This window comes from Mandrillus leucophaeus, unplaced genomic scaffold, assembly GCF_000951045.1.
Source record: "Mandrillus leucophaeus isolate KB7577 unplaced genomic scaffold, Mleu.le_1.0 Scaffold73, whole genome shotgun sequence".
Classification (NCBI taxonomy): domain Eukaryota; kingdom Metazoa; phylum Chordata; class Mammalia; order Primates; family Cercopithecidae; genus Mandrillus; species Mandrillus leucophaeus.
The window spans coordinates 3,122,048-3,137,586 of NW_012107919.1; the positions used below are offsets into that span (position 1 = coordinate 3,122,048).

The following is a 15,539-nucleotide window of genomic DNA, read 5'->3' on the forward strand; positions in this document are numbered from 1 at the left end:
TGATCCGCCCGCCTTGGGCTCCCAAAGTGCTGGGATTACAGGCATGAGCCACCAAGCCTGGCCTCTTTCTTTCTTTTGTTTTACAGTGTCTTGCCGTCACCCAGGCTGGAGTGCAGTGGCGCAGTCTTAAGTCACTGCAACCTTGAACTCCTGGGCTCAAGAGATCTTCCTGCTTCAGCTTCCCGAGTAGCTAGGACTACAGGTGCCTGCCACCACGCCTGGCTAAGTTATTTTTTTTGTTTGTTTTGTTTTGTTTTGTTTTGGTAGAGACAGAGTCTCACTGTGTTGCCCAGGCTGGTCTTGAACTTATGGCCTCAAGCAGTCCTCCTGCCTCAGCCTCTGTAGTAGCTAGGGCTTCAGGCACACAACACCACGCCTGGCTAATTTTTAAATTTTTTGTAGAGACGAGGGTCTCACTGTGTTGCTCAGCTGCTCTTGAACTTCTGGCCTCAAGTGGTCCTCATGCCTTGGCCTCTCAAAGTGCTGGGATTACAGGCATGAGCTACCATGCCTGGCCTAAAATTTCTTTTAATTATTTTTTTCAAGAAGTAAACCCTTTGAAAGAATTCTTTATTTTATTGTGTATCCCAAGGGCCACTACAATGTCTGACACATACTAGGCACTGAGTATTTCTCAGGTGAATAAGAAAAAGTCAAACAAACCAGAAGAGTATATGGAAGAGTAAGTGTATGTGTTGTTTGCATGTCTCCCTGCTCAGCATCACTTTTTATTTTCCATGTGGCTGCCTGCCATGCCTTGTTTTATTTTTAAGTGACTACAAATTCCATAATTTATTTAACTGGTCCTTTTGTGTATATATATATTTAATTTTAACAAATAGAGACAGGGTTTTGTTCTGTTACCCAGGGTAGAGTGCAGTGGTGTGATTATAGCTCACTGCAGCCTTGAACTCCTGGGATCAAGCGATCTTTCCACCTTAGCCTCTTGAGTAGCTGGGACTACAGGCATGCACCACCTATCTGGCTATATGTAGTTATTTATTTTCAGTCTTATGTAACTATAGTCTAGTAGCTGACTCTCATTATATATCTTTGTGTACATGTGCAGTAAGGTGTTACTAGAAGTGGAATTCAGAATCAGACATTTATATTAAACATTAATCAGTTTCTTTTTTTTTCTGAGACGGAGTCTTGCTCTGTTACCTAGGCTGGAGTGGGGTGCAGTGGCCTGATCTTGGCTCGCTGCAACCTCTGCGGTCCGTCTTCAAGCAATTCTCCTGTCTCAGCCTCCCGAGTAGCTGGGACTACAGGTGTGTGCCACCACTCCCTGCTAATTTTTGTATTTTTAGTAGACACAGGATTTCTCCATATTGGTAGGGCTGGTCTCGAACTCCTGAGCTCAGGTGATCCACCCGCCTCAGCCTTCCAAAGTGCTGGGATTTCAGGCGTGAGCCACCGCACCTGGCCACATTGATAAGTTTCTACTTGCCCTTGCTAACAATATGAGAATATTTTTTGCTGCTTACCCTCACCAGTGCAATTTAATTATAAGATGTTAGATCTCTGTTTTCTGGTTTATATTTGCATTTCTTTTTTTCTTTTTTTTTTTTTTTTTGTGAGACAGAGTCTCACTGTGTCACCCAGGCTGGAGTGCAGTGGCGCCATCTTGGCTCAGTACAAGCTCCGCCTCCCAGGTTCACGCCATTCTCTTGCCTCAGCCTCCTAAGTAGCTTGGGACTACAGGCGCCCGCCACCACACTTGGCTAATTTTTTGTATTTTTTAGTGGAGACAGGGTTTCACCGTGTTAGCCAGGATAGTCTCGTTTTTCTGACCTAGTGATCCGCCTGCCTCAGCCTCCCTCAGTGCTGGGATTACAGGCATGAGCCACCGTGCCCGGCCAATATTTGCATTTCTTTTGAGTCTTTAAAAAGTTAATTATAAACTGTTCATATGCTTTGCCCATTTTTTGTTTTAATTTTTAAGTTTTTATTAAAAAAATTTTTTTTGACATAGAGTCTCGCCCTGTCACCCAGGTTGAAGTGTAGTGGTACGATCATGGCTCAACCTCCAGGGCTCAGGTGATACTCCCACTTCAGCCTCCCAAGTAGGTGGGACCATAGGCGCATGCCACCATGCCCCACTAATTCTTTGTATGTTTTGTAGAGATGAGGTTTCGCCATATTGCCGAGGTTAGTCTCAAACTCCTGGGCTCAAGCAATCCTCCTGCCCACTCCCAACCCCAAAGTGCTGAGATTGCAGGTGTGAGCCTCTGCATCCGGCTGCATTTTCTTTTTGAACCACTGGTGGTTAATTGATTGTGCTTTAATTTAGTATTTTTGTCATGTGTTGGAGGTTTTTTTATGTTTGTCTTTTTTATTTTGGTACTTTTCTCATGTGCAAATTTTAACTTACCATGTAAATTTACTCTTTAAAGACTTTTTTTTTTTTCTTTTAAGACAGGGTCTGGGCTCTGTCACCTAGGCCCGAGTGCAGTGGCGGCAATCTCAGTTCACTGCAACTTCTCCCTCCCAGGCTCAAGCGATCCTCCCACCTCAGCTTCCCAAGTACGTGGGACTACAGGTGTGTGGCACACGCCTGGCTATTTTTTGTATTTGGGTAGAGACGGGGTTCTGCTGTGTTGCCCAGGCTGGTCCAGAAGAACTCCTGAGCTCAAGGAATCCTCCTGCTTCGGCCTCCCAAAAGGCTTCTGAAGAGCTTTTCCTATGCAAAAATACATTTCACCATATTCTGCTCTAGTTCTGTCTTGTGTTTCTGTTTTTAACATTTAAGTCTTTGATCTCTCAAGTTTATTTTGGCAGAAAGAGTAAAGTAGAAATTCAACTTTATTTTGATAAAATTGAATTCACAGTTATTCTAACAGATGACTATATAGTTATTCTGAAACCATGTATTGAATAATTCACCGTTCTAATTTGAAAATGCCACCTTTATTATTTGCTGATTTTCCATTTGCTGTTCTTTCTAAGCCTGTAGTTTCATGTACGGGTAGAGCCAGTAGTCCCTTATAAACTTTTCCAGCTTTAGTTCCTTGAGCAAGCTATTCATAAAGTTCTTATATGTTAGGAAAGCATCTTTATTTTAATTTTGAATTACAGTAGTCAACATGTCTTTTTTTAAAATAAGTGAATGCTTACCAGTGGTACAAGCTAATTTATTCCAAAGAAAAGAGTTTATTTCTCCTAGGTAATTAAAAAAATCTGAATAGATGACTTTTTAAAAACTTTTCCAAACTGGTGTTTTGACTGAATTGTTCCATGAAATACTAATTCCACTAAAAAAAATTGGGGGGGAGTGACGGGGAAAAGTGATAGGGGCAATGCTTCCTTCTTTATGCTTGGATATTATCAATATGTATTGCTATTTATAGATGTCAGGATGTCCTAGAAAAAAGGCAAAACAAAACGTTATATAAATTAACTTTTTTTTTTTTTGAGACATAGTCTGGCTGCTGTCACCCAGGCTGGAGTGCAGTGGCGCGATCTCAGCTAACTGCAAGCTCCGCCTCCTGGGTTCACGCCATTCTCCTGCCTCAGCCTCCTGAGTAGCTGGGACTACAGGGGCCTGCCACCATGGCTGGCTAATTTTTTGTGTTTTTAGTAGCGACGGGGTTTCACCATGTTAGCCAGGACAGTCTCAATCTCCTGACCTTGTGATCTTCCCGCCTCGGCCTCCCAAAGTGCTGTGTGGCTCTGTCACTTAGACTGGAGTGCAGTGGCACTGTCTCACTCATGGTACCCTCTGCCTCCTGGATTCAAGCAATTCTTGTGCCTCAGCCTTCCAGGTAGCAGGGATTACAGGCACACACCACCATGCCCAGCTAATTTTTCTGTTTTTAGTAGAGACGGGGTTTCACCGTATTGGCCAGGCTGATCTTGAACTCCTGGCCTCAAGTGATCTATCTGCCTGCCTTGGCCTCCCAAAGTGCTGGGATTGTAGGCGTGAGCCACCACACCTGGCCTGTATAAATTAACATTTATCTGGCTTATTTGAGCATCCCTTTTTGTGGTACACAGTAGTATTCTGAACAACAATTTGAGAAGTAATACTTTTATTTTTGCTTCAAGTGCTGGCTACTATTTTAGGCATTTTTTAAAATTAAATTTCTATAATAACAGTAAAACTATTTTACCAAAGGATTTGGGGAATACTGAAAGAAAAGGGAGAAAAAAATCAGCCTCTAATTCTACTACTCATCTTTCAAGGATGACCAGTCTAAGCATTTGAATATATTTTAAAAATCTCTTTAATTGCAGATTTCTTTTATAGTTTTCATTGTGTTGTATATACAATTGTGAATTGTGTTTTTAAAATTTCTTTACATCAAAATAAGATTTCCATGTCATTTCACACGTTTTCTTTGTGGTGCAGGATGAATGCTTTAACAGCAGTGTTTCTCAAAGTTGGTCCAGGAACCCCAAGGGTTCCTAAGGACTCTCAGAGGATTTGTGAGTTCAACCTGTCTCATAATAAATCTAAGACATTATTTGCCCTTTTTCATTCCTAATCTCTCACGGGGATACAGTGGAATTTTTTAGTATCTTTATGATCTGACAGGGCAGCAGATTGAATGCAGAAGCAGATGTAAAAATCCAGCTCCCTTTTAAAAAGTCGAACATTGAATGGATTTATAAATATGTAAAAAGTGACATTCTTATTACTGAATTTTAAGTTATTTTTTATAAAGAAAAAATAACATGTAAAGTTTTATTTGTAAATCAATTGATATTTAAATTTGTTTTAATTTCTAATATGGTAAATATTGATAAAACCCACATAAAAGCTCTTTGTGGTTCTTAATTTTTAAGAGTGTAGAGGGGTCCTGAGACCATAAAGTTTGAGAACTGCTGTTTTATAGTATTTAATACAAAAATAAGTTTATTTGAATAAAAAAATTTGATCACTTGGTTTTATTATCTTCATGCAAGTTACTTCTGATTACAAATACAATCGTCCCTCAGTATCTGTGGGGGATTGTTGCCAGGACAACCACTTAGATACCAGAGTCCGTGTATGCTTGTGTCTCTTATATAAAATAATGTATTTCCATATAGCTTACATATGTCCTTCCAAATACTTAAATCATCTCTAGATTATTTATAATAACGTCATATAATACAAATATCTTTTAAATAGTTGTTATACTGTGTTGTTTAGGAAATAATGATAAAAAGGCTGTACATGTTTAGTATAGACACTGCTGTCTTTTTATTTTTTCCTCTGAGTATTTTCAGTCCACCCTTGGTTGAATCTAAGGATGTGGAACCCACAGATAAGGAAGGACGATTGTACACAGAGGTTCTAGAAAACACAGTTTTCTTTTATAAGAGGATATTTTTATGCTTTGTAATGTGACATTGCATCTGAGGACTTTATTGTTCATGAATTAAGTTAGGCATGAGATTTTTAAAACAGTAACTTTAGTTCACTGTTGTTTTTTTTCCCCAGGCAGCTGAGTATGTCCCAGAGAAGGTGAAGAAAGCGGAAAAGAAATTAGAAGAGAATCCATATGACCTTGATGCTTGGAGCATTCTCATTCGAGAGGCACAGGTTTAGTGATATAGGATTACATTTCCTTCTCTATGGGTCCAATCACACTACTTGGTTCTGCAGTGAATAATATTTTCATAATCCTAACATTGTAAATGCTGTTTATTGGTTTTCAATTTTAGAATCAACCTATAGACAAAGCACGGAAGACTTATGAACGCCTTGTTGCCCAGTTCCCCAGTTCTGGCAGATTCTGGAAACTGTACATTGAAGCAGAGGTTACTATTTTATTTTATTTTTTCTTAATATCAGCATCTGATGGGAATTGCAGCATACACTGTAGTGATAGAAAACAAATTAGGAACATAGCTAATTAGGACAAGGAGGATTTAAATGTGTCTTACTTTTATTTTGTAAAATAGGTATAAAGGAGTAATTAAAATGAATTTTTGAAATTTGGGTCTTTTACAAGCTGATGATTGTTGCATTTTGGAGTTGCAACAACATTAAAACAGTTTCAATGGTATTGGAGTGCTTTAGCCTTTTATTTACTTGTCATGTGTCAATTTATTGCCTCCTGTGTCATTTATTTAGAACTCATTTTTCTTTTTATTCCTACTTACAAACTAATATGGATGAGAGTATATGAAAATATAGAAATGTTAACTTAGTTTTTCATAGAGTATTTTGAGTGTCTGGTGAAATGCAACATTTTAAGGGAATAATTACTTCACATTTTAATTTTGTGAAAATGCATGGTTTATCAATGTAAGCACTTCAATAATTTAACGATTTTTCTGTAAGATAGTTTATATTATGCAAGAATAAGCTAATGTGATTCAAACCTATTTAATCCTATTTAATCTTAATTTTACCCAATGATACTTTGCTTTTTTTTTCTTGCTTTTTATATCTTGAAATTTGAACCCAGGCATATATATTTTAAAGAGTAAGGACCCCATTCATGATTATGGTTAGGAGGAAAATGTTAATTTTTGAAGACTGGAATTAGTAAAAATGATAATAAAAGTTTTAATGTGTCAATAACAGTTGGCACCAAGTAATCATTTTCAGGTTATTAATATAAATTAATGGGATGGAAGGGGTAAGATGTAAATAACTGATATTCACATTAAGCTGAAAATTATATGCATTTCTTTTTGTAACTTATAATACGCAGTACTCTTAATATTAATTTTGTGATATAGATTCTCAGCATAATCAAGTACACTGCAGCCTCAACATAACATTTTCTGCTGTACCTGAAATTTGATAATATTTAGGTCTGTTTTGGACCTATTCAAAGGGCTTTGGTCATCAGCAGTACTGAATATACTTCAGCACAACACAGTGTCATCTGTGATGTGTCCTCAGAATGGACCCAACCAATAGCAGGTTTAAATAGAGGCTACAGTGTACTCATTGTATTTGTGCTATAGTTTAGATTGCATTACTTGGTTGGGAGGGAAATTACTGGATAATAGCAGGAACATTGTGTGTGTTTTATTTTTGTGTGTGTGGTTGTGTATGTGGTTTGTGTGTTTGTGTGTTTGTATGTATGAGAGAGATTGTGCCTTATGTGGAGTCTGGTAGTTTTGGCCCGTGACCATATCCTTAAAGTTTCCTCACCTATCCTCTGGGACCATTTCTTTCCTTAATATATTTAAATCACCAAAGTAGGTTGGCACGAAACAGGTGAGGCCTGTCTGAAATACGCTGAAGCCTGTGCTGCTTTGTATTAACTCATTAACAAGGAACCTGGATCACCTGCACCTGGTCTGCATTCTAGTCTGGCTTTACAAACACATTAGACTTAAATTCAGACACACCAGAAATGAACATAATTGATATATAATTGTTTTTGTATAATGAAGTAGAACTTTCTGAGTTTTTGAAATTTCCTTGTTTCTCAATTATTCAGGCATTATTCATGCATTTTATTATAGCATAAGTTAAACTGAAATAGGCAGTTAGATACTCCATTCTGTAACTCTGAACACAATGGGTTTGTTTCTGCAATTTCGTAGTTGTAAGTTACAAACTGCATCCTAAAAAAAGCTTCAGGAAGACCAGATGTTATTCCAAGGGGCTAAAAGTTGTCTACATAACAGGCTCAATTCATACAATGAAATGAAGAGCTGCTAGCAGTTGCCTGATTTATGTAGTTGGTACTATTTGCAGTTACTTCACACACGCACAAACATACACACACGCACAAATAGGTATATATAATGTATTAAAAACAAATGGTAAATAATATATATGTATATTTTTTAAAATTTATATTTTTGGTTTAGAAATTAAGGTTTTAAATTGAATACTGGTTTTAGAAATGCATATTCTGAGCTGTGTTTTTCTCTTTCCTGGTTTGCTCTTTATTTTTTATATTCACATTTTATATTTTTGTTTAGCCTATGAGAGGCTAAAGTTTTCTTTTGATCATATCACTCAGTGTGGCCATTAATATTTCTGGAGAAGACACATAACTTATTTATAATACTTTTTAAAAATCCAAAGTGATAATAAGAATGTTTTTACGTTGAAAGTAATACTTAAGTGTTTACATAACATTCTGTATGCACTCAAGAAAATAAAGTTTTGTTAATACATTTGTTGTAACTCAGTACTTCATGGTGGGAAAATTGTAATGTTCATTTCTTTATATTCAGCTAAACCAACTTGTGTGACTCCAAATACATTTTTTTAATAGAAAATGCATACATCTTTAGTAACAGAAGATTTGCTTCCCCAGAGAAACTCCTTGCAAATCCTATTAAAGTACAAAATGTCAAAGGAAAAAAACATTAAACTTTTTAAAACAATTTGAAACATCAGTTGGAAATGAGAGCATATTAATTACTTAGAAAAAAAGTTGATGATGCTACTATATGAGCCAGTGGCTCATAACTGAGAGTTGAGCAGTATCTATTTAGCTATGTAAAATTTGGATTTAAAATGTCATCCTTAATTTGTCACATGCTTTCATTTTTTTTGCTGTAGCATGGAAATTGTTGCAGGCAAAATTCTCTTGCTCTAGTAAACGGCATTTAGGACAAAATTCTGTGTATTCTTAATATATAATTTCAAAAACTAGGCCAAATTACTTTGGTGTTACATATAATACATAGGAGATAACATTTTGCCTCCACTCCCTGAAATGTATTGTTCTACTCTTTACTCCAAAACTGTTACGTCACATGATTTAACAATATTATTTATTATAAGATGAGCAAGTCATTAATTGTATGACTGTTCTTAAAGTGATAGTTATCAAGTATAAAGTTTAAATTTCAGTATGATATGAAACTACTTTTGTGACTTCTTAGTTTTAAATAAAGGAAACATTTAAATATGTCTCCAGCTATTTGATCGGATAAGGATATCTTAAATGCAGTTTAGTATATTTTTGGATTTAATAAATGAGAGATTTTAAACACTTGAGTTAAGTGGAATGCCCCAGTCAGAGCCTCAGTGCTCTTTAAAGAACTACTTTTTACAATGATCAAAAAGGTCACTAAATAATCACAAAATTGAGAAAATCTACAGAATTTTGACATATTCTTTTAAATTGTTCTCCCCTACCCAGCCTATGGTTTCTGTAGCTTTTCATGTAATTAGGTGATGAGTGACAACATGTAAGCTACAATATCTTATTGTTAGAGAAGTAATTTGTTTTGAATCGGGCCACATTCATAAGGAATTTTTTTACTGAAGGATGTTTTTTATTGGTGGCTGAAGGAGAAATGAAGAAGGTAATGCTGCTGGTAATAGCAACAATGTATCTTGCTGTCTGTGAAAGCTGTATTTCTTTAATAAAAGCATATAGAGAATTGATTGTTTTTTTATTTAAAATTTTTACAAAAGATGAATTCTTTTCTCTATACTTGGTTTTTCCTTCCTTATAAATAATGGGTTGTGTAGCATACATTTCAATTTTTCAAAATGACCTTTCTTCTTGGAAAATGGAAGTGAACTCAGGATGCAACATGAGTGACCTAAATTGAAATAAACTTTTCCACTGTTGATACTGTTTTAATACCTTTACATAGCAGTTCAAATTACTGTATTATAATGTTTTCTTTCTGTTGAGCAATGTGATTTTAAAATGCAGATACAGTTACTGCATTATATAGATTATGGTGATTTCTATACTTCAGCTTGCAGCCTTTTTACAAAAAAGAAAATCTGTACTCTTTTCTTATAGATCTACACTTTTCCTGTTTGTAATAAATGTTGGTCCATGTCTGTGTGATTATTCAGATTTTTACTTTAAAAACTCAATATGCTTTTTTATCTAGTTTCTTAGATGCATATATAAATGTAGAATAGAGATGTAAAAGAAAAAAGTACTTGTAAACCCAGAACTGAGTGATAATAATCTGAAAGTGCTTTGAATAAAGTACTGTTTGATAAGCAAAGGAAATATTTGCATGTTGACTATGATAAGTAGTAAACTATTTTAGGTTTTATTGAATTATCTGATTCTATCCCTTTTCCCTATCCATTATTATAACAGAGATGTTTAGGTGCTGTCACTTCTACTAACATGGTCTATACATTTTTTCCCTTGGGACTTTTTTCTCAGCCAAAGCAACTATTTGCAAAAGGATGTAGTCACTTAGATAACGACATTTCTTTAAATAAAACCTTATATTTTCTAATCTTTATAATTTCTAGATAATTTATTCTCTTATGTGAAATGTAGCCATTTATTTTCAAGCAAAATCTTGTTCTAATCAACCTGATTGTCTATATATTTCTCAGCTTTATACAGCAAAACTAATCTCTACAGTCATTAGTAAACATATTGAAAATATATGGTCATTTTCTTTACCCTGCAAAGACTCTTATGTTTTAAACCCAGCCTTTTTATATTCTATTCTTTGGTGTAATGAGTCATGATATATTCTGAAATTGTGGAAAAAGGTTTATGATAAAAAGTGCATATACATTCTAAAATTAGTGGTGAAACAAAAAGGACTATTGGATCATACAATTTGAAGTTTTTGGGGGAGGTAGTAATGTTTTACCTAAATTTCCTGGACATTCATGGAATAACATAATAACGTAATAACATAATACCTAATACTTAGTTGTTAAAATAATTGGGTATTATAGTCGTTAGGATCATAGGGGATAATTTTGGATCAAAACTATCCCTATCCCAAAAGGTATTAAAGATATGCTGCAACATAGCATCCATGAATCAACACAAACATGTAAGCCCTTCATAATATCACAGAGCTAGAAACCTCCATGTTTGGAAATAAAACTAATTCTAACACATGAGACTTTTTACAGTGTTGAGCATTTTTGGTTATAACTTGAGTTCAGAGGAATCAGGTGGCAACTGACTTTCCTTTATAAAACAAAAGGACCAGTTTAAGTCAAAAGCTCAAATATTTTCTAATGGATTGTTTGTATTTTCTTTAATGCATCAGCTTTGAAACAGCTATTCCTTTGAAATGAGTCTGGTTCAAGGCAGTTCCAGGAAATGAAGATGTCTAAAATATTACCAGTGACATCTGTAAAAAGCTGCACCTCCAAATAAATGTGGACAATGCATTTATTAGTTGTAACTAATTTATTAAACTTTCAGTTTTATTACTTTAATTTTACTGAATTTTTAAACTTTTAATTTTATTATTAAACTGGTTTGCTCCTAGCAACTTGGTAGCAGAAAACAAATAGTTGGTTTGTATAATGGCATAATAGGTTGAAGTCTGTATCTAGATTTTTTCCCCCACATATCAGAATCCACAGCAGTTTGAACAAAAATTGTGAATATTTGCTTTGAATACAACTTCTTGAGAAACTCAGCTGCTTTTCTAAGACCCAGGAAAGCATAATGTGGGTAAGTTTTACCATTTTGTGTGCTAGACCTCCAAAGAAAAATTTTCTATTTGCAAGTGTTAATTAAGCAATAGTTCTAAAGACAAGTTGACATCAGTGATAGGATTCAAATGTAGTTTTGAAATAGTACATTGAACTGTAGTAAGGGTCAAAGATAACAAGATCCCAAAGCTGTTTTTAATCTTTTTAAAACTAAATCTAAATACTTCTGTTCATGTGACAGAACATGTTCAATTACAGCCTTTTATTTAAATGCAGCACTTCAGCTCTAGCATGTACTGTTGACATTTTAAGTCTTCCTTTGTCCCAAGATTCATATTCTGCAACTTTTCATACTGGATTTGAAGAAAAAGAAGGTTGGCCATTTTGTTATGATGGTTTTCTTGGAAATTTTTTCATTCACCAGACTATGACTACTGCACATGTTACATACTTCAAGTTGAAGTGGGCATAATGTTTTAAGTCATAAATTTTTAAAGCTGGAACATGAATTAGTTTAGCTCCCTCATTTTATATGTGAGTAAAATAAGACATTGTTATCCCTGGAGCCAAAGTTTACAAACTTCACTGCTTTAGAATCACTTGGAAAGCTTTTAAAGCATACAAGCTTCCCAATTAGCATACTAGCACTGCTGACTCAAGCTCTAGAGGATGGACATACAGTATCTGTTTCTGGTAGCTGGTTTTGGGAATTGAAGCTTTGCAGGGCAGTAATTGAATCTTATTGCTGTTAGTAAATTTTGTAGTTTGCAGAATATTCCCTATACTTGCCTGGACAATAAAATGATTAGTCTCCTGGCTTGCTTTTTGTATATTATCAATCAAGTGATCTTTGAAGCATTTACTATGTGCTTAGTATACTGTGACTGTTAGATTCACAGTCAGGGTTAGTGTTATGCTGTTTTAACTGTAACCGTTTTTTTTAACTAACTGAATTTATTCCTGGGTTTGAAAACCGATTTTCTGGTTACATAAACTTTTTTTAACAAGACAGTCACATGAATGTCAAACTAAGAATCTGATAACCTTTAAGGACACATCTGAGCTGAAGAGTGTGGCTTAAAAGAATTAACTGCTGCAGCTAACTTGTACCCTCTGTAGAGTTTGAACAAGAATGCCACATCTTGGTATTTATTTTTGGTTTGTTTAGCTAACATCCTTTTCTTTCAGTGCAACTTGAGTGTTGTACTGGTACTTCTCATTCTTCTAGGTGGTGGGGAATGGTATGTTTTCTCACAAATAACCAGTTATTTCTAACTTACTATAGTCAGGTTCAGTCCATTTCTGAGTTTTTCACTAGAAAGATCTGTAGTGTTTCTCAACCATTAAACTCATATCCTTATAAAAAATGAAAACTCAAATGCTTCCTTAATGGCTTTTGACAGTTTTAAAATCAAATTTGATGACTTTAAAGTACACCAGTGGTAATTTTAGAATGGTCTTTTCAGCTGTAATTAAGAATTTAAGTACTAATGAAATTTAGAATTACATTAGACTAAATTTTATAAAACTTAAATGTCCAAAATGGCAACACTACTCAGTATTATGGAAGTGCAGTGTCATTGGAGGGAAGATTGTCAGCAAAATAACTTTGTTTCCTGTGTTTGTACATTTCTTTTAGTTCCCTCATCCACCATTTCCTTTGGTTTTGGCTATCGTGTATGAAGATAATTTTTGAAGGTTTTGTGCTTCCTGTATTCAGGGTATGGTATGGGGTATTAGGTGAAAAAATGCTTAAAACATTCATTATTTAGGTTATCAGAGTTGAAAATCCAATCATGAGAGATCACATGGTTTAATCTGCTTTGTATTGGTTGAATAACAAGAGCATTGCTTTTAGTGGTTACAAACTGACAGTCATTTAAGCAATTTTTGTAATCCATTTGTAACTTTATTTTGAAACTACTTTGAACTTACAAAAAAGTTGCAAGAACAATGCAGAGAACTCCCATATATATTTTACACTGCTTTTTAACATCTTGACATAAGTGCTTTACTGAATCTTTATTTTTTTCCAAACTATAGGAGATTGCATTGCATATATTATGAACTTTAATACTTTGATGTATTTCCTAATAACAAAGATTCTTATACATACACACAGTTGAGTGATGAAATTCAGGAAATTTAGCATTAGTAGAATAATCTGCAGTCTGTGTTCTACTTTTGTTATGGTAATACTCTTAAATTTCTTCTGATTCATTATCTAATCCAAGGCCATTATGTAATTGTCATTCCTCTTAGTCTCCTTCAGTGTGGAACAGCCCCTCAGCCTTAATTTGTGTTTTTGTTTTGTTTTTGAGATCGAGTCTTGCTCTGTCACCCAGGCTTGAGTGCAGTGGTGTGATCTCAGCTCACTACAACCTCAGCCTCCCAAGTAGCTGGGACAAGTGTGCTCCACACCCAACTAATATTTGTATTTTTAGTAGAGATGGGGTTTCACCATTTTGGCCAGGCTGGTCTCATTCCTGACCTCAGGCCTTCCAAAGTGCTGGGTTACAGGCGTAAGCCACTGCACTCAGCCCTCGGCCTTAATTTGAACTTGTTTGATGCTTCATCATTAGATTTAGGTTATAGGTTTTAGCTGAAAAGCCACCAAAATGGCCATGTGTGTTTAGTGTATCTCATCCGGAGGCGTAGTAATGTTCATTTGTCCCATATTGGTGATGTCAGTTTTCATGATGTGGCTCAGGTGTTGACCAGCTTGTCCACTGTGTAGTTATTATTATTCCTTTGATAATTAATGGAAAAAATAATGGGGAGATAATTTGAGACTAAATATTGTATTCTCATCTACAACTATCCACTCCATTTAAACTCGATTGATTCTTGGTTGAATCAGTGATACTTTTCCATGGAATTATCTGGTGTTTTTCAATATGTTTATTGAGTGGAAACAGATATTCTATTCATAACTCAAACTTTATTGTGTTTGAAAACCATTGGAAAGTCCTAGCTTTCACCTCCCCACCATGATTTTTTTTCATTTAAGAAGCTTACTAGTGAGTATAGTTAGTAAAGATAATGTTTAGGATTTTGTCAAATATAAAATAAATCATTTACTGTAAATGATGCCTGTCAATTCTGTCATAAATCATATGGGGAAGAAAACTTAAAAATTGCTACTTCAAGCATTAGGTTATATATATTATATATCTATTATCTATATATAAACTGTATGATGTAGGAAATTGATACCTATACTAATTTACTTGACCAAATGGCAAATTATTTCAAATAAGAATTTAGGTATTTTAAAAATAATGCCATCTTTCACTTTGTAAACAAATTAGTGAGTCAAAAAGATCATCTAGACGAATACTTGATTATGTTTGCAAATGCTACATTATTTAACTTGTTAAAAGTTTTCAGTTGTGAGCAACACAAATGATGAAATTCTCAGCACTTTAAAGGAAATAGTTTCCATTAGCAATTAAAAATGTCAGATTGCTTATCCATGGGAATATTTGCTAAAAAGGTAACTTGTTCCTTTGTAAATTTGAATTTCCTGAGTTCACAGAATAGTTAGGAGATTAGCATTTAAATAACAGGCATTCCAAGTCAAAGTAACTTTGAAAAAAAGAAGTTTACTCTGGGCGCAGTTGTTCATGCCTGTAATCCTAGCATTTGAGAGGCCAAGGTGGGCATGGATTGCTTGAGCCCCAGGAGTTTGAGACCAGCCTGGGCAACATAGTAACACCCTGTCTCTAAAATACTTTTTTTTTTTCTTCAAAAACACAAAAAATTATTATTTAAGTTCAGTTTTTTATTATGGGGGTAGAGAACTACTCTGCCCTGTGCCTCAACTGCAGGGTCAGAATTTTTCTTACTGTGTTACTGTAACAGTGGTCTGATCATATTTAGTAGTATGGGAAAGGTATGTTTAAAAATGTCTTCATTTATTTAAAGAAATGCAATGCAGTGCAAGGAATTTGCAGGTAACTATAAAGGATATATGTAGAAATAGGAATGAAAGAACTTGAAGTCTGGGGACCCTAGGATATTCTGCTTGCAGCTTCCTTATTACTAGGACCTTAGCCAAGCAATTTAATCTTTTTTCTTTCCAACTTTTTATTATAAAAATTTTCAAACAAATTTGAAAGAATAATATATAGTCAATACCTGTACACCTCTGCATAGGCTTAATGATGCTTCATATTTCTCTGCTTATATAAAGAGAATAGTACCCTATAAAACCACAATATCATTGTCACAC

General features: G+C 34.8%; 1 protein-coding gene across 3 annotated transcripts in view; it reads left to right on the plus strand.

Moving 5' to 3' along the window:
• Positions 1-15,539, plus strand: part of CSTF3 (cleavage stimulation factor, 3' pre-RNA, subunit 3, 77kDa) — a 93,291-nt gene that overhangs the window by 18,341 nt on the left and 59,411 nt on the right. Inside the window, exons 2-4 of one of the 3 annotated variants that reach the window (XM_011965569.1) lie at positions 2,419-2,526; positions 5,429-5,530; positions 5,653-5,996. In XM_011965569.1, the coding sequence (XP_011820959.1) occupies positions 2,419-2,526; positions 5,429-5,530; positions 5,653-5,847 (405 nt within the window). In that variant the 3' untranslated portion in view covers positions 5,848-5,996. Of the gene's footprint in view, positions 1-308; positions 336-2,418; positions 2,527-5,428; positions 5,531-5,652; positions 5,997-15,539 lie in introns of those variants that run through there. The other 2 variants (XM_011965568.1, XM_011965567.1) reach the window with 2 other exon arrangements.